Source organism: Colias philodice, chromosome 17 (genome assembly GCF_061535455.1).
Source record: "Colias philodice isolate Cphi_HAF_F1 chromosome 17, ilColPhil1 Martin Lab GWU primary, whole genome shotgun sequence".
NCBI classification, from domain to species: domain Eukaryota; kingdom Metazoa; phylum Arthropoda; class Insecta; order Lepidoptera; family Pieridae; genus Colias; species Colias philodice.
Window position 1 is genome coordinate 7771589 of NC_143102.1, and position 16823 is coordinate 7788411.

The 16823-nt window shown below is 31.6% G+C and overlaps 3 protein-coding genes and 1 long non-coding RNA gene across 6 annotated transcripts; 1 reads left to right on the top strand and 3 right to left on the bottom strand.

Moving 5' to 3' along the window:
* Nucleotides 1-572: 572 nt before the first annotated feature.
* Nucleotides 573-2446, bottom strand: LOC149481185 (glyceraldehyde-3-phosphate dehydrogenase 2-like). The gene is made up of 2 exons (XM_089705910.1): nucleotides 2327-2446; nucleotides 573-1795 (listed from the first exon to the last, which is right to left on the bottom strand). Exon 2 carries the CDS (start codon nucleotides 1788-1790, stop codon nucleotides 792-794), a length of 999 nt encoding a protein of 332 aa, XP_089562036.1. The 5' UTR covers nucleotides 1791-1795; nucleotides 2327-2446; the 3' UTR covers nucleotides 573-791.
* LOC149481186 (uncharacterized) lies at nucleotides 1789-8208 on the top strand. Its single transcript, XM_089706113.1, has 7 exons — nucleotides 1789-1797; nucleotides 3683-3806; nucleotides 3891-4006; nucleotides 4938-5040; nucleotides 5788-5948; nucleotides 6067-6227; nucleotides 6400-8208. Exons 1-7 carry the CDS (start codon nucleotides 1789-1791, stop codon nucleotides 8201-8203), a joined length of 2478 nt encoding a protein of 825 aa, XP_089562239.1. The 3' UTR covers nucleotides 8204-8208.
* Nucleotides 8209-8247: 39 nt separating this feature from the next.
* LOC149481187 (PI-PLC X domain-containing protein 3) lies at nucleotides 8248-16070 on the bottom strand. Of its 3 annotated transcripts, none has more exons than XM_089705907.1 (7): nucleotides 15965-16070; nucleotides 11399-11509; nucleotides 11160-11322; nucleotides 10952-11081; nucleotides 9990-10148; nucleotides 8987-9183; nucleotides 8248-8726 (listed from the first exon to the last, which is right to left on the bottom strand). In XM_089705907.1, exons 1-7 carry the CDS (start codon nucleotides 15993-15995, stop codon nucleotides 8495-8497), a joined length of 1023 nt encoding a protein of 340 aa, XP_089562033.1. In that variant the 5' UTR covers nucleotides 15996-16070; the 3' UTR covers nucleotides 8248-8494. The 3 variants fall into 3 exon arrangements, with proteins under 3 accessions (XP_089562033.1, XP_089562035.1, XP_089562034.1); XM_089705909.1 differs by lacking the exon at nucleotides 15965-16070 and adding an exon at nucleotides 11587-11881 and having other exon boundaries at nucleotides 8249-8726; nucleotides 11399-11506; XM_089705908.1 differs by lacking the exon at nucleotides 15965-16070 and adding an exon at nucleotides 11587-11881 and having other exon boundaries at nucleotides 8249-8726.
* On the bottom strand, nucleotides 13121-14082 carry LOC149481188 (uncharacterized). Its single transcript, XR_016316958.1, has 2 exons — nucleotides 13743-14082; nucleotides 13121-13310 (listed from the first exon to the last, which is right to left on the bottom strand). It is a non-coding gene; the product is annotated as an uncharacterized LOC149481188 (long non-coding RNA).
* Nucleotides 16071-16823: the final 753 nt, after the last annotated feature.

The following is a 16823-nucleotide window of genomic DNA, read 5'->3' on the forward strand; positions in this document are numbered from 1 at the left end:
TTTAACGGCAGTAAAACCATGGGCAAAAGATAGTTCGTTCTATATATTTTTAAGGAAGCAGTATCCATCAATCGATGCTTAATAACAATGCATTAAACAGTTATACTTCTTTGTATTGAACCACATGTTTAATATCGACATCTACTATATAGGCTTTTGTAGAAACTATGTACCTACTCGCGTTGTTCAATACATTATGGCCACCCACCCTACAAAATTTAAATACCTAGCTTCAAAAAATTGAAACAGCGGCGCAGCTACGCTAGCTGAGAAACTAGTCTTTTAACCAGAGGTATGATAGTAACTGTGCAACTTTATATTCACGATTAATACAAATCTAACAAACGAAAAATTATCAAAATTTGTTCAGCCGGTCTCGAGTTTTTAATAGTTTACTTCGTATAATATGAATACATATCTATTAATTGTTTGACTCACATCTTCTCATATTCAAAAAGAAAACTGATAAAATATTGTGAAATTATAATAATATTCATCATAATGAAACTGACTTTATAAGGTATGTACCTACTTATTTATTTTTAGCATTCAACAAATTAAATAAAACAACCTTATTTTGCACTTAATCTGAATTTATTTTTGATTTATCAGTGCAAATACTTTAACACGGAAAATATTTTAATAGCGAAATTATAAATTACACATACACACTACTGTCAAAGTAGCAGAATAATAATAATTTAGAATAATACACATCTATACTTAAAACTTAAAAATATAAGCGTCGCTAATCTCGACAGTACAATCATATCTCAATCTATAACAACTATTTAATCCCTGGTTTGGATGTACTTGATGAGGTCAATGACACGGCTGGAGTAGCCATATTCATTGTCATACCAGCTGATAAGTTTGACGAAGTTGTCATTTAGAGAGATACCAGCAGCAGCATCGAAGATTGAGGAATGAGAGTCACCAACAAAGTCGGTAGATACAACTTGATCTTCAGTGTATCCCAAGATGCCCTTCATGGGACCTTCAGCTGCTTCCTTGACCTTTTGCTTGATAGCATCGTAGCTGGCGGGTTTGCCAAGGCGGACAGTGAGGTCTACAACAGACACATTGGGAACTGGTACACGGAAAGCCATACCAGTAAGCTTTCCGTTAAGAGCAGGAATTACTTTTCCTACAGCTTTGGCAGCACCAGTGGCTGCTGGAATGATGTTTTGCTGGGCGCCACGGCCATCACGCCACAGCTTGCCAGATGGTCCATCAACAGTCTTCTGGGTAGCAGTGGTAGCGTGCACAGTGGTCATGAGACCTTCAACAATTTCAAAGTTGTCGTGGATGACCTTGGCAAGGGGAGCAAGGCAGTTAGTTGTGCAGGAAGCGTTTGAAATGACCTTGAAAGAGGGGTCATATGTTTCGTGGTTGACACCAACAACGAACATGGGGGCGTCAGCACTGGGAGCAGAGATGATGACCTTCTTGGCACCACCCTCCAAGTGAGCAGAGGCTTTGTCGGTGGTTGTGAACACACCAGTTGATTCAACTACATATTCAGCTCCAGCCTTGCCCCATGGAATGGCCTTAGGGTCCCTTTCAGAGAAGACAGCAATCTTGTTTCCGTTGACAATAAGGCAGCCATCAGCAGCCTCAACGGTGCCCTTGAAGCGACCGTGAGTGGAGTCATACTTGAAGAGGTAGACCATGTAGTCCAGACCAATGAAGGGGTCGTTGATAGCGACAACTTTCGCTCCCTTCTCAACTGAGGCACGGAGCACCAGGCGGCCGATACGGCCGAATCCGTTGATTCCGATTTTCGACATGGTTTCTGTAATAAAAAATATATGTGCTATATAACAAAATCTAAATCAATTCTAAGGTGACACTTATTTCAATACTTTAGATATTAGATAAACCTGAATATTGAAATAAATATTATTATTGATCAATTTTAATTCACAATTGCCGGCCTGTATAAAAAGTATTCATGTTATGTATTTTAAAACATCTAAATTGATTTCTTCAATGTATACCTAATTAGGTTGTTCCCGATCGACTATACCGGCACACAGAGGTCATGTTAAGGTCACATTGAAATTAAATGAAAAAAAGCGAAATATAACACTTCAATATATTGATATAAGTTTATTTTGGCACTTGTAATTAATTACAGTCATCCTCTTTATCAATAATTTAATTGTAATTTGTAATTATAGGCGTTTCTGGTTTATACTACCTACGTGTAAAGATGACGCAAAAACAGTTAAACAATATTTATTAAAAATATATTTATACTTATTGAGAGAGAAGAGGACGAAAAAGGATTTAGAGCTATATTTAACAATGTTTATATACTTACTGGATTATTGCGAGAAAAAAATCAGTTAAATCACTAGCCGCACGTACTCGACAAGATGGTGTGATGAAATGTCAGCTGAAGGACGGACAATCGCTCTTTTTGAGACCGGTAGAATACAGATAAAATATGTACTTTTCTAGATGTCACAGTTTAGATTTTATCACATTTTATTCTGATATCTGTATGTATAGCTCACGCGCTAAGCTCACGCGGGACATTCAAACTTCAAATTCATATTTCATCTTATTACTAGAGATATTTTATATTATGTCCTTAGTCGTTTATAGGAATTTGGTGAATTTAAATTTATAAATGAATATTATAATTGTACAATTTGGTTATGGTTATAAAGCTTGGCATAAATGGATTTGGGCGAATTGGAAGAGTTATAGGTCTACCAGAATCTGATGGCATATTTATATTTCAAAAATACGAGATTTTCATGTGGCAACTTTATTTGACAACTATCAAATTGGTTGTCAAATTATTTGTGTTGATGATTAATTTTTAGGATTTTGTCTTCAAAATCTTCAAAATGTCGATAAAACCGCTGCGATCACAAGCAAGAGGTGTTGTTTACAATGTGTATAGAAAAATATTCGATGAAGAAGGGTCAAACACATCACAATTTTCAATTTTAAAGCGCGTGAAAGATTTTATTGCTAAGTTGGACTTACCCTGTTTTGATACTTTAATTTAAAAATGTTATAAATAGGTAACTATAATATTGTTTGTTGATTAAAATATAATTTTATGAAAACTTATTACAAGAGTTTCCAATTCGGCTATTTGCCAAGTTCAAGGTGTACAAGTCAATTTTATAATGTGTTAATACTTACGAAAATAAACATGATTTTATTTTATTATTGTTTTATTTTATAAAAAAATATAAACAATCGTTAAATATACCTAGTAAATAAGTTTTGATCTGCATTATCATTACATCCATATTTTCACATGCCATAATTATATATATTCAAATATAGGTATGTGTAGTTAAATACATAATATTATTATGTATTTTAGAAAAGTAATATTATGTATATTATACATGTAATAAGTACCTACATAATAATACGTGGATATCTCATTATTAAATACAGTATTATCCACTTGTGTAATGTGACTAATGATATTGAGGACAAAATAAAAAATACGCAGTATCAAGATCGTTCAGTCCATTTTACCTAGGGTTGCACACTCTAAATTTTGATTTCCCTAATTGCCATCAGATTCTGGTTTACCTATATCTTTAGAACCTGTTTGGAAAGATCTGATTTCGAAGTAGGGTTTTGTAAAAATATGAAATAAATTGTTATCGTTCCGTAAATAGATAATTTTAGTTCTATATTTCAGGTGGTGGCTATTAACGATCCTGCTATTAATATCGAATATATTTGTTATCTGATTAAATTTGATTCTACACATGGAAAATTCTCAGGAACAGTGTCCTATTATAGCAATGAAATCGTTATTGATGGTGACTTAGATCAATTGGTTTTATTTAATAATTAAAATTAAATTAAATATTGAATATCTTTATAATGTTCCGTACTTTTTTAAGGTAAAAAAATTATGGTTTTTCATGAAAAATTACCGGTGAATATTCCATGGTCCAGTGTTGGTGCACAATATGTTATTGAGGCATCTGGCATGTTTACCAACTTGGAAAAAGCTTCGGTAAAAGTAACTCAATTCTTCTCAAACTTTAAACTTTGATTGTCTGCATTTTGCAGAATACTTTATGTGCCTTTAAATGAAGAAAAATAATTCTAAGAAAATTCAGTAGGTATTCATTACTTACTATATTCTTCACTTCTTCTTACTTTGATTGGAAGAAAATCTTTCACTTCGTAGCGGAAATTCGAAAATTAGCCACATTACACGTAACGAAAGCTCTATAAGACCTAATTTCAATTAACAAAAATATAACTGTTAACAATTGCTTTCATATGAATAATCAGGGAAGGTTTTTTTTTTATCGAATTTCACAACATGGTGCCAGCGGAGCTGGGAGCTCATTCACGTCAATTTTCGTACCTACTTCTCCAGATTTCTTAAAAAAATTCCTTTTTTCTTATATAATTATTTTATCGTCAGTTGCTAAGATGAAATGCCGAGTCAGAGTTTCGTCATAATTGATTAGATTCATACTTTAAAATAAAAGGTTAAAAAACGTTTTAAACAGAATATAATCTTAACGTTATCTGTGTTTAATAAGATAACTTGATGCTACGCCCACTTTGTTCGAAAACAAGGGGTCAGAATAAGATAACATTTTGTCCATTTTATCATTGCGTCACTCAATAAATGCCCATCCCCCAAAAATGTTTTGCTGACCATTTCATTTTCATTTTATTTTCTCGTCTAATTTGTAAGGGTAATAGAGAGAACAAGTGAATTTTCTTAAATAAAAAAAAGTCAACTGAACATCTGGAAAAGGCAAATAGTAGAACTTAATAACTCCAAAACTGGATCACGAAATCGGATGCTGTGTACTTCAAAACTTTCATATTCTTTGATACTTAGGTACTATTTTCTGATATAAATAGTAACAATGTGACAAAATTTGTAAATACCACTTGTATATTATTGATATTTTCACTTTTAGGGGCACCTAAAAAGTGTTGGTGTAAAACGTGTGATCGTCACTGCTCCTAGTGTCGACATACCTATGTTGGTGGTAGGAGTGAACGAAGATACGATTGGTATTGGTAAATGAACTTTTAAATAAAATGACACAAATCATATGTAAAATTGTCGACTGCTGCAATTGTTATCTCAATCATATAAATCTCGTGAATAAATTGGTAGATAGATGACATAAATTGTTTAACAATTTTATTCTAGGACGAGCTTATTTCACGTTTTTTCTACCGACCGAATCAATTCTTACACGATCTTCCGATCTGTAGAAGTATGTAGGTACTTAAAAAAAATCATGCATCATGGGCCTGATTCAAGATGCATAATATTTTCATTGTGTAGAAGTCGTTTTGAACATTCAACTAAATTTATAAACAACTAGAGGTCCGCCCCGGCTTCGCCCGTGGTACATATTTCGCAATATAAGGTAGCCTATGTCCTTTCTCGGGTACCAAAATATCTCCATACCAAATTTCATGCAAATTGGTTCAGTAGTTTAGGCGTGATTGAGTAACAGACAGACAGACAGAGTTACTTTCGCATTTATAATATTAGTATGGATATTCTTTATGTTATTGTTTTGTGTTATAAAATTATGATTGATAAGGTTTTATTTATATTTTGAGCTCTTATTATAGAAGTAATTAAAAAGTATTCTGAGAAGTAAAAAAATATTTACTTTAAGATAAGGTAGTGAATATTATTGTACTTACCATTTACCTCATTTTGGTTTAGGGATAAATTTAGAAATGGTGTTAGGCAATTCCTTGGAAAATATTGGTATGTAAAATATGCATGTTTGTACCATTCTTCAGATCAAAAGGTTATTTCCTGCGCGTCGAGCACATTGTATTGTTTGGCGCCAATTATAAAAATATTAGAAGACAATTTTGGTGTATCGGAGGGTTTCATAACTAGCATTCATGCTATGACGCCATCGTTGAAACCATTGGATGGGCTATGTTTGCGGGGAAAGGTAAATTAGATAAGATAAAATTATGAAAATTGTAAATGAGATAAGTTTAAATCAATCTTTAAATTAAAATTTATACATAAATGAAGAAAAATCTTAGGGTGTACTTTTTTTCTTTTAGCATTGGCGAGACCACAGAAGTATCCATCAAAATATAATCCCCGCTGCAACAGGAGCCTGTAAAGCGCTAAACAAAATCATCCCACAGGTCAAAGACAAAATGTCTGGTCTTGCTTTTAGAGTACCTATAGTTAATGTATCTGTCCTGGATATATCTATAAGGTAATTGTTTTTAGACCTTATAAAGTCGAATTATTTATGAAGTGTCGATGTAATTAAACTCTTAATAATAATTGGGAACTATATTTTCTATCACCAAAATTTATATTAATTTTTAACAAAACAAAATTAAATTGGTGATAGCTTAAATGATACCCATAATAATTGTCTTTAGATTGAACATGGAAACATCTTTAGAAGAGATCATTCAATGTGTTCAAAAATATAGCGAAACGAACATGAACAACATAATCACAATTTCCAACGAAGAATCTGTATCTTCAGATTTTCTTGGTGAAGACCATTCGTGCATTTTAGATACGACTTCCAGTATACAATTAACGCCGAATTTCTATAAACTAGTATGTTGGTATGAAAATGAATATTCGTATGCATGTCGTGTTATTGATATTATACATTTTTCCGAAAAACAACATTTAACCGCACCATTGTCAAGGCTAACGTATACACACTCCACCTCGTCAAGAGGAACAACAACCGAGAGTATTAGGAGCATGTTTCTTCCTAGACATTACCGCTTCGAAGTTTATCCAAACATGGTCTGTAGCGCGTCCCAAGATACTGGTTTTAGAATGAAATTACCACTTCGATCCCCTCTAACGAAAAATACTTTAACTATCCACAATCCACCCACAAATGAGACAACATTAAACCGCGTTATCAATAAAACAAATGAAATATTCAAAGTGTGGAATGATGTTGAGGTCAATAAAGATCCATTGCGACGAAATACGAGTTCATTCTTTCAAAGCTGCATGGCATTAGCACCTGGTCACGTGGAACGCAGTAAATACCTAAATAATAGGGAACATTTGAAAAAAGTTAAAGAAGAATTTTCTAAAATGGTCACAATGACAGAAGATTTATTAAAAAAATCAAGTCATAGCAGGAATAAAATGGAAGACAATGCAGAGAAAATACCTGAAAAAAATTTAGCCGAAAATCCGATTATGAAAGAAGATAAAGAGGAGACAGATGTCAAAGAGGTCGAGAATACACAAGAACTAAATCCAATGGGAGGTGATTTTAATAAAGTTAATAGTGTAACAAGGATATTTGACCAAAGTGAAGTTAAAACAGACCCATATAACAAGAACATAGTTAATATATTAAAACCAATTAAGGCAGGCGATTTTTACGAAAATACGTCATACGACACTATTTTACTTCCTCACCAAACACAAATTAATTTGCCGCATTCCCTTTGTAAAACACCAGCTGTGTGCAAAACAGTAACCGATCCATTGAAAACTGAAGTACATAATAGTCCAAACAAATCAGAAGAACGTTGTAATGAACCGAAGAGTAACGAAATAGAATGTGACAAAACTTCTTTCACAGAAATTGCACAGAATTTAACTGAAGATGACGCACAAAAAGTTCAAAATACTCATACAAATGTGAACAGTGTTAAAAATTACAAAAGCTATATTATTAGCGTGGAATATAATTCACAATCGGACTCAAATAAAATCATAGCTAAAGAGAATCATAGTAAGGTTGAAGATGATACCAATAAACCAAATATTATATCCCACAAAACAACTGAAAATAATTTACAAACAAAACAAAATACTGTGGAAAATGTATTACGTAAATATACTACGAACAATGCTATTATGGTACCTGAAAATTCCACAGGTCCAAGATTTACAAGAAATAAACAGGACATATTTGATAAATTAGATAGCGCAAGTGCCTCTGATTCTGAAAATTCATTTACCGAAAGAAAATCGCAAATCATCAACATAACAGATTTAACGAATTCAGTAGAGGATCTTGCAAGATTAGATAAAATTTGTAGAATAATCGAAATTTCAGATGAACTGTCGGATAAATTATTTTCTAATTTAAATGACCCTGAATTTATGGGGCTAGAAAAAAAAGCTTGGTCTTTCAAAGATTTGTGTGAAAGGCTAAAGTTGGATGAATTTTGTAACAAAATTTTTGGTCAGTGATGTCAGCAACAATTTTTGAATTTTTGGAAAAATTAAAAAAAATATTTATTTCTATAAAATTTGTTTTATTTAAGGCACTTCATATAAACGATAAGGTACTTATTGAGAATGATTATGTAATAGTACACCATAATATCATAAAATATCACATATTTGGTTGCAAAAAAATAAAAAAAATACGTAAAAAAAAACTTAAAATAGCAGGTACTTGGTTTGTTGGTTGATATAATCTAGGTATAAGCATAATCTATACTATAAAAATACTTTTCATAATAAACACTCATCAATATCTTACCCATTGTTGTGATACACGAAATCAGTATTTTTGAGAAGCTTAAAATTAAGTTGTATGATAGTTTTAGAAAATATAGAATTATCTAAATCTACAAAGTCCGCAATAACAACATTGACGGGAGTTGGTCCCTGAGAATGTATCGGTGGTCCCGGTGAAAACTCGGCCAGTTTGGGAAATACTTCATTTTTAACGGGTTTCGCACATTTCTCACGTAGCGTTGAAATCCATCTGTAAAATAAATAAAATGATAGTTTCAAGTGCATACTATGCATGCTATGTGATTTTAAAAAATGAGGGTAGTTTCAGTTTGATCCTTTCAAAATTAATATTATAACATTTCGGAATACCAAGACATTCTGAATATAGTATAATATATTATTTCATAATCAAAACAATCTAATCATATGAAAACAGTCTTGCATAGTTATGCACTCACAAAAATTACTAATACATGTTGGAAGACATTCCAAAATAACAAAAAATATTACCTAAACAAAATGAAAGCAGGTGTAGGCGTCAATACAGCTTGGTGCACGAATCCCATACCAGGGTGTCGCTTCACATTGTACAAGAAATTCAGTAAACCAGTAATACTGTCCTGTTGTGGCCATGGAGATGGTAGCATTTGGGGTTGCCAGAACTCGGAACTTGCATACACAGACTGGTGGCGGTACACAACCACTATCTGAATAAGAAATGTATAGGGTATAGACACTTTTGTATTTGAATAATGTTAAGAATAAAAAGAATTCATATTCGAACCCGCGTTTTTCGCTTTACCATGGCGATCTGTTTGTGAATGTTTATGTTAAATTTTTGAACAATTAAACTTCTATATATTAAAAGTTATTGGTGACAATACATTTATTTAAATATTTAAATAAATAAATAAAGTATCTTTCTTTGCTCAAACGTGGTTTACAAGTTATTACAATAAGGAAAGTACAGCACATTCCCCAGTTACACTGGCATGCAAACATAGTTTTAAAGCTCAACATAGTTTTATTAGGTTACTAGCGGTCCGCCCCGGCTTCGCCCGTGGTACATATTTACGTTTTCTCTACATACAAACCATCCTCGTACTTCAAGGAATATAATAAAAAAAGAATTATCGAAATCGGTTCAGCCGTTCTCGCGAGTTATGCGCTTACCAACACATTTTGCGATTCATTTTTATATATGTATAAGAGAAGAAGATATGTATGTTACTTTCAATATCAGTTTAAACTTAACACTTAAAAGTTTGTTATAATATCTCTACTTGTTATAATATCTCAAGTTAGTTCGTTTTGTTGAACATGCTTATTTCAGGAATAACAGGCCGATTTGAAAAAAATATTTTCAGTTAGATAACCCATTTATCAAGGAAGGCTGAAGGCTATTTTTGTCTTTATATTATCACGCTTAGACCAATAGGAGCAGGGCAATGTGTAGTAAAACCGCAGGGCATAGCTAATATAGTAATAAAAAGTTAATTCAAATATATTATACCTGTTGGCCAAATCTCTGTAGTGAGTTTAATGTAATACTCTGCAAGTCTGGTTCCCTTGGAACAAGTTTAGGTCCAAATAGATTGAGCAAATATCTCATTAATTTTTTATGATCATCAGCAGTAAACCCATAGAAATGTTGTAAATCTAAAATTATGACCTGTAATAAAATATATTTTATTAACATTTACGTTTCTCAAACAAAAAAAGTCACCACAATATTCTCTCTTTTATACAACAAAATAATTGTGGTTTTATAAATTATAACATTAACATTCAATGTTAATAGTTATTTAGTTTCTGTCTTCAGACAATACAGGTTATTTGTTAAAACATAGCCGTTCTATAATTCAATCAATCAAACAAATTAATATTAGTAAATCACCAATATGTTGTTAATTTCACATTGTACCTTTGGGAGAGCATATAAAGTTCACACATGGCCTTATTCCCGACTTCAATTAACATTTGACATTCTTTTAAATAATTTTAAAGTGAGACCTGGACAAATAAAGAGTTGTTAAACTCTTCATATTTTAAGTATTAAAATTAATTTAGTTTAAATATTATAACTTAAGAACATGCTAAAAGATGAAATTATTCTACTGTCACTAATCCTTGACGAGTCTACAAAGTTTAATACAAGCATGCAAAAATATCAGTGCAGCTTATATAACCGTCTTAATTAAAATATTACACATTATTTGAGTGTTCACTAATTTTGTTCTACTGATAATATAAAATACTAGCGGTCCGCCCCGGCTTCGCCCGTGGTACATATTTCGCAATAAAAGATAGCCTATGTTCTTTCTCAGGGTCTAAAGATTATCTGTGCCAAATTTCATCAAAATCGGTCCAGTAGTTTATGCGTGAAAACCATACATACATACATACATACATACAAACCTTTCCTCTTTATAATATTAGTATAGATGTAAACACATTGATTTATATAAATCTCACCTCTCCTGGATGTGAGTTTGCAAACTCCTTAATCTGATGAAGTGGTTCTGTAATTTCTCCTGCATACACTCCATGAGTGAAGTAAAATCTTTCCTCTCCAGTTTTTGTAGCAAGCCTTAAGTCAAAATATCTGAAATGTGTGAAATTATGAATGTAATTACAATTATCTTATATTGTTTTATGTTTATAATGTTATTATATGATATACCTAATGCCTATGAGAAGTTGTTGGTAGGCGTCTATACTCTGAGTTATTGTCCATCGTAATATCGTACCTTTGAACAATGGATACAGTCTTTTGAGAACTGGTTCAGCATCAGGTGCCAAACCACTAGATCTAGTTATTCCATAAGTCATAGAGTCGTGGCTACCTATAAATATAAGAAACTGTAATATTATTCTATACTTTGTACAAATTATCACAAAATAAGTATCTTTAAACTGCACCTGGTATAGCAAGATAGATAAACGGAACATTTTTGATTTGTTCAGGCAGTTCCTTCATCCAATTCTCAAGGTTGATGGTTTGTGATAAATTTCCTTCACTCATTATTGCTACTGTAACAAAACATTAAAAAACACGTTAAACAACCCTATACCTTTACGTATGCTAACACAAAGACTTCTTTGTTTACCTCAATTGATTTAAATGTAGCGGGTTTGGTGTCATTAACGCATTAGGCAATTAAGTTTGTACTGTATCAAGAATATATCATTGAAATTGACCTACTTTGAATAACTTGTAAGAAAGAAGGTAGTTACTTATTTATAAATAAACAAATAATCTAAAGCCGTTTACATTTTCGGAATATAATAATTTTGAGTTCAAATTATTCTTTGAGAATTTGAAAGTATTATTTATGAAAGAAATAAACATGAAATAAACAAATAGAAAGCAAATAGAATAGCTGAAATTGACGACAACTGACAACTTGATCAAAAACTTATATGTCAAATTGTCAAAAATGTCAAATGTCATCTGCTAAAGACGTTTGGAAATCAGAAATATGCTCAGAGGAATAAACCTATAGGGCGTATTCAGAAAGAAAGCTTGAAACTTATAAGCGCTTATCGGCGCTTGTCATGTTCATAATATTTTCCTGTCAGTGCTGTCAACCCGCGCAGGAAAATATATTATGAACACTCGGAGCAATTATCAAGCTTGTTAATTGCTCCGAGTATGAACATGACAAGCGCCGATAAGCGCTTATAAGTTTCAAGCTTTCTCTCTGAATACTCCCATAGAGTACTTGTATCGAGCGTATACAATTTACATATATTTGTTTCTTTCTATCTAAAGAAAACGTCGTAAGAAAGAATGAGATAGCTATAGACTACAAGCTACGTTTCAACATAGTCATGGCACCATTTTTACTATAGGTACGTATTTAGATAGATAGAAGCGTCATTCTCACTCTACGGATAGAAGGTGATAGTGATGGGATGTGCTTCAATCGATAAAATCGTGAATGCATTTTGCATTTACGGTTTCGTGAAATAATAAATAATAAAAAAAAAAACAAAATTAATCATAAATTTCAGTTGAATACATTATTTGTTTAATCCTACGAATATAATAAATGCGAAATTATGCGAGAATAGATAACTTTCTCTTTCACTGCTGAACCGATTACATTGAAATTTTGTACATACACACATAGAATAGGTTTTATACCGGAAATCCCAAGTGAACGGGAACTGTGCGGGATTTTCTTTAAAAACGCGGGCGGAAAGCTAGTATATTTTAAAATAAATTTTAAAACTTGAAATATAACTACATAATTTAAAATAAAGATCAATAAAGTTAAAGGAGTGAGGAAAAAGGCACAGTCAGCATGAATTTTAACAAGTTCATAAAAGGACAGTTTTAAAGAAAACATTTTCCTTACATCCTACTAATAAAGCGAAAGTTTGTGAGGATGGATGTTTGTTACTCTTTCACGCGAATACTACTAAACCGATTACAATGAAATTTGGAAAAATTACTTTTGATCCCGTAAATCCCACAGGAATGGGAACTATGCGGGTTTTTCTTTGAAAACGCAATTAAGTATGTATTTCAATAGTAGTTTCTCATCTATGAGAACTGTCATTTAATCAACCGTTTAATTTTCACATAGTTACACATTTATAGTAAATGTGTAAAAAAAATTCCAAATAAAAATTCACTCACACACAAATGTATTTATTATCTAAAGGAACAAAAAAAACGTAAGCGTAAGATTGCACAATTCTTCTAGAGTATCCATCTTGATAACACGCAGGCTCGAAATGCAGTGAACACAATCTAGCAAATTTCGACGGCGTCCAATCTACACGTCTCATGTTTTATACCCATTTCTTATTTAGCTCTGGAAATCTAAAACAAAATGAATTTATTAATAATCTAAAAGAGAAACAACAAACTAAACAGATAAGTAAAATAAAACAACCACGTGGTATTTTTTATTTTCCTGCTGTAGAAAATATACATCAATTATTTGCTACAACAACTACATATAAATCTGATATAAGAAACAAAATAAATAAATCAACGTTAATATGAAATAGATTTTTTGTCATAAATCGATAATATACGCTAGATGTGTTACAACACTACGGTGGTAAACAAAATGCCAAACTTGATAATATTGTGACATTTTTTAAAAATTATTTAATTCTTTTGTATTCCACAACCCCATAAAGTGGGTAAATGTTACAGTTACAACATAAACTTATAAAAAAGCGCTTGATATAACCTTCAAATAGGGTTAGAACATAAATATTTATCAATTTGCTGAAAATCACTTACCGATGGAAAGATATTTTTTCATTGTTTTCATCCAAAACTCCCATTCGACTAGTAATAGCCGGTAGCTAAACATACAATAGTCATTTTAGCACACTGACAAATAAAAAGAAACACTATACACTTTATATTTTCTAAATATTTCGTTAAAAACACTTGACGCACTGAGCCCACCAGCTGGTTGGAAAACAAACTGACTGCCGGCGCGCTACGTTTGAAGACAGTGCAGATACTCTATCGCTATCTCAATCTGACTTATTCTGTTATTGACTAAGAGTAAGTAGATTAGAAAATATGTATTTTGTTCTGTCTCAATATAAGAACTCTATAGGTTTATTCCTCTGAGGAAATATGTTTGTGAATTTATGCTTCTTGGTTTGTGATAACAAACTGTCTTTTTCTGTTCCGTGGTAAGCAGTCCCCGTTTTCCAATTACAGCACTAGAGCGCATTATGCAGCATAATGCTTAACGTTGAATGTTCCAACTACAGCAACGCTTCGCACAATCGAGCACTAGAAAAAGTAATGCGCGTGAATTGATGCGTGCAATCGATTTATCGTTAGTATTTATTAATTGTTGGAAAAAATTTTAAAGCTTTCGTTTCATTGTAGTTTTTTCGAAATAATCAAAGTTAATTCAAATTGTGTTAAAAAAATAAATATAAGTATGGATGAAGGTACAAACATTGAAAAAAATGTTAATGAAATAATCAAAATCCAAATTACTTAAAATAACCGTAAATATTTTTCAACCAATTAATAATATGTATACCACTTTATTTACACATTAATGAGGTTATTGCTAGCTCTATGAATATTTTTTTTTCAACTCTGAACTTAGCGCAACCTGCTGGTGCGTTTCTTGTTCCAATTAAGCATCAGCATAATTCGGCATTGTGCGGCACTGAGTCGCATTATGCTTTGTAATTGGAAAACGGGATCTAATCGTTTCATTTATTTAGACTACCTCTAATAAACTCATTTGAAGCATTTGAGTAGTAACATCAAAAATAATAGTTCACTATGTGGAAACTGCTTTCTGAAACGATTTTATTGTTTCCAATAAAAGTTATTCAAAAATAAGAGGAGACCTAAGAAATGTATTTAGCAAATATTATGATGATATTCTGTTTTAAATATAAATATTAAAATGATTAATAAAATCATGATGTGATATTGCCTTGATATTGCAAACAAAATTAACAAAGTATAGTTCTATGATATATAAAAAATAGAGTCATTGGTATAGTTACCATCTTAGTACTCACACATAAAATATTAATATGTACCTACTTAGTTAAGTAGGTAGGTACATATATTTCAAATATTTTAATGTGTCGGTTATAAAAAGCTTATAACTTATTTTGCACCTTAAATTTCTTTGTGATTTGTTTCCGTTAACAACTTATTTATTTAAATCTTCGATATACAAATACCTACATATTAATTTAAAAAGTCTGTATCTCATAATAAAAGTAGGTTAAAATCCGTTAAATCTTGTTAGGATTCGCATAAAATCAACATAGTGTGTTGTGTAATGAATTAGATATAGCATAGTAATAACGGCCCTAATAAACCATGTTTATCCTCTCTCACGATCACAGTCGTAATTTACTGAGCATAGTTCATCTCGTACTTTATTACGTGATGAATAAATATTGAAACGTTTATGAAAACAAATAATACGCACCATGGGTTTTATTATTATATATTTAGTTAAGTATTTATCATTATAAAATAAGATTTTTTATCATATATACAGTATACAAATTCGTCGTTTATAATATTGAGTGCTACCATATTAGGTACCGATACCTGTTGCCTGGAAGAAAGTGTCTTTAAAGTAAGGCTTTATGAATGAGTCGATTTGAATTATGTGTGTATTTCATTTTTCAAAGATTTTTAATGTCACCAACGAAAATTTAAATAAATATAAATAGGACATTAGATATACAATTTTATTTGTAAACATTGTTATTGAGAATTATATTTAAGTCATCAGTACTATACAGTATGGAAGCAAGAAAAAACACAGTAATGTAAGTACCTATGTCATGTCTATTTATTAATATTTAAAGACATTAGATACTTATTACAATGTAGATACGATCCGGTAGCGTGGCCTCTGTCCTTTTTAATTCTAGGCCAAGTTTACCGTTCCTATATAAGTCAATCACCCTAAAGAATACCAAGTATATGTTATAAAAATCAGGTAAGGTACTTACAGAATAATATGAAGACTAATCGCAACTCCATGTCGATACGATAGATAACACCTTATAAATTATAAATATACCCACATGCGTGTGTCACCAATGATAAAATAACGGTTATTTATGCAATCCGTAGTAATATAATAACCATTTATGTTACACACATCTAAGCAAGTATAAATATACCCGAGATGTTTGAGAGAATGAAGTTAACATGCGATTTCTTGCAAATAAACTCGTGAATAATAAATGCAAAAAATGTTGATTGCTTTGTTTCGCATCTTAACTGAATGAACTGGAGTTTGTACGAGCATGAATTGGATTTAAATTTGGGTGATTAGGTGAAAGGAATGCTATTGGTGACTTTTTGCTAATCTGGTTCCTAATTTGACCTTCACCCGTGATAAAGCTGTACCTACATACGCGGTACGCCTTATAAGAATAACGTTGCGAATCACATTTTGTTATTAGGCAAATACAAATGAAGATTATTATCTTTTATTTTGTTTTGTTTGAAAATGAAAAGTCGATACGTAGCGTGGCGTGGTTATAATCGGATATTATGTGTGTTTGTCACTCAACTCGCCCTAAGCGGCTTGACCGATTTTAATGCATTTTACATGAATGCGTAGATTCACAGTTCTGATGATCTTCACAATATATACCAAACGTACACGGTATAGTTACTATGTTTTTCAAGCGAATTTAAATGGGACGTTCTCACGCATATTCATTTTGGGTCATCTCAAAACTTTCTACTGCGTGAACCGATTTTGATGATCCTTTTGATATTTGAAAGCTAGTGCCTTCCGGTTGGTATTGAATTTTATTCATTTTTTAATTTATTATTAAAATATGTTATTATATTTCA

Coding starts and splice junctions, on each gene's coding strand:
- LOC149481186 (XM_089706113.1), top strand. Junction 4,007..4,937: donor CCAACTTGGAAAAAGCTTCG/GTAAAAGTAACT, acceptor TTTCACTTTTAG/GGGCACCTAAAAAGTGTTGG. Junction 5,949..6,066: donor GGCTATGTTTGCGGGGAAAG/GTAAATTAGATA, acceptor TTTTTCTTTTAG/CATTGGCGAGACCACAGAAG.
- LOC149481187 (XM_089705907.1), bottom strand. CDS start 15,995: ATGGAGTTGCGATTAGTCTTCATATTATTCT. Junction 11,510..15,964: donor ATTAGTCTTCATATTATTCT/GTAAGTACCTTA, acceptor GTTTTGTTACAG/TAGCAATAATGAGTGAAGGA. Junction 9,184..9,989: donor TACAGAGATTTGGCCAACAG/GTATAATATATT, acceptor TTTCTTATTCAG/ATAGTGGTTGTGTACCGCCA.
- LOC149481185 (XM_089705910.1), bottom strand. CDS start 1,790: ATGTCGAAAATCGGAATCAACGGATTCGGCCGTATCGGCCGCCTGGTG.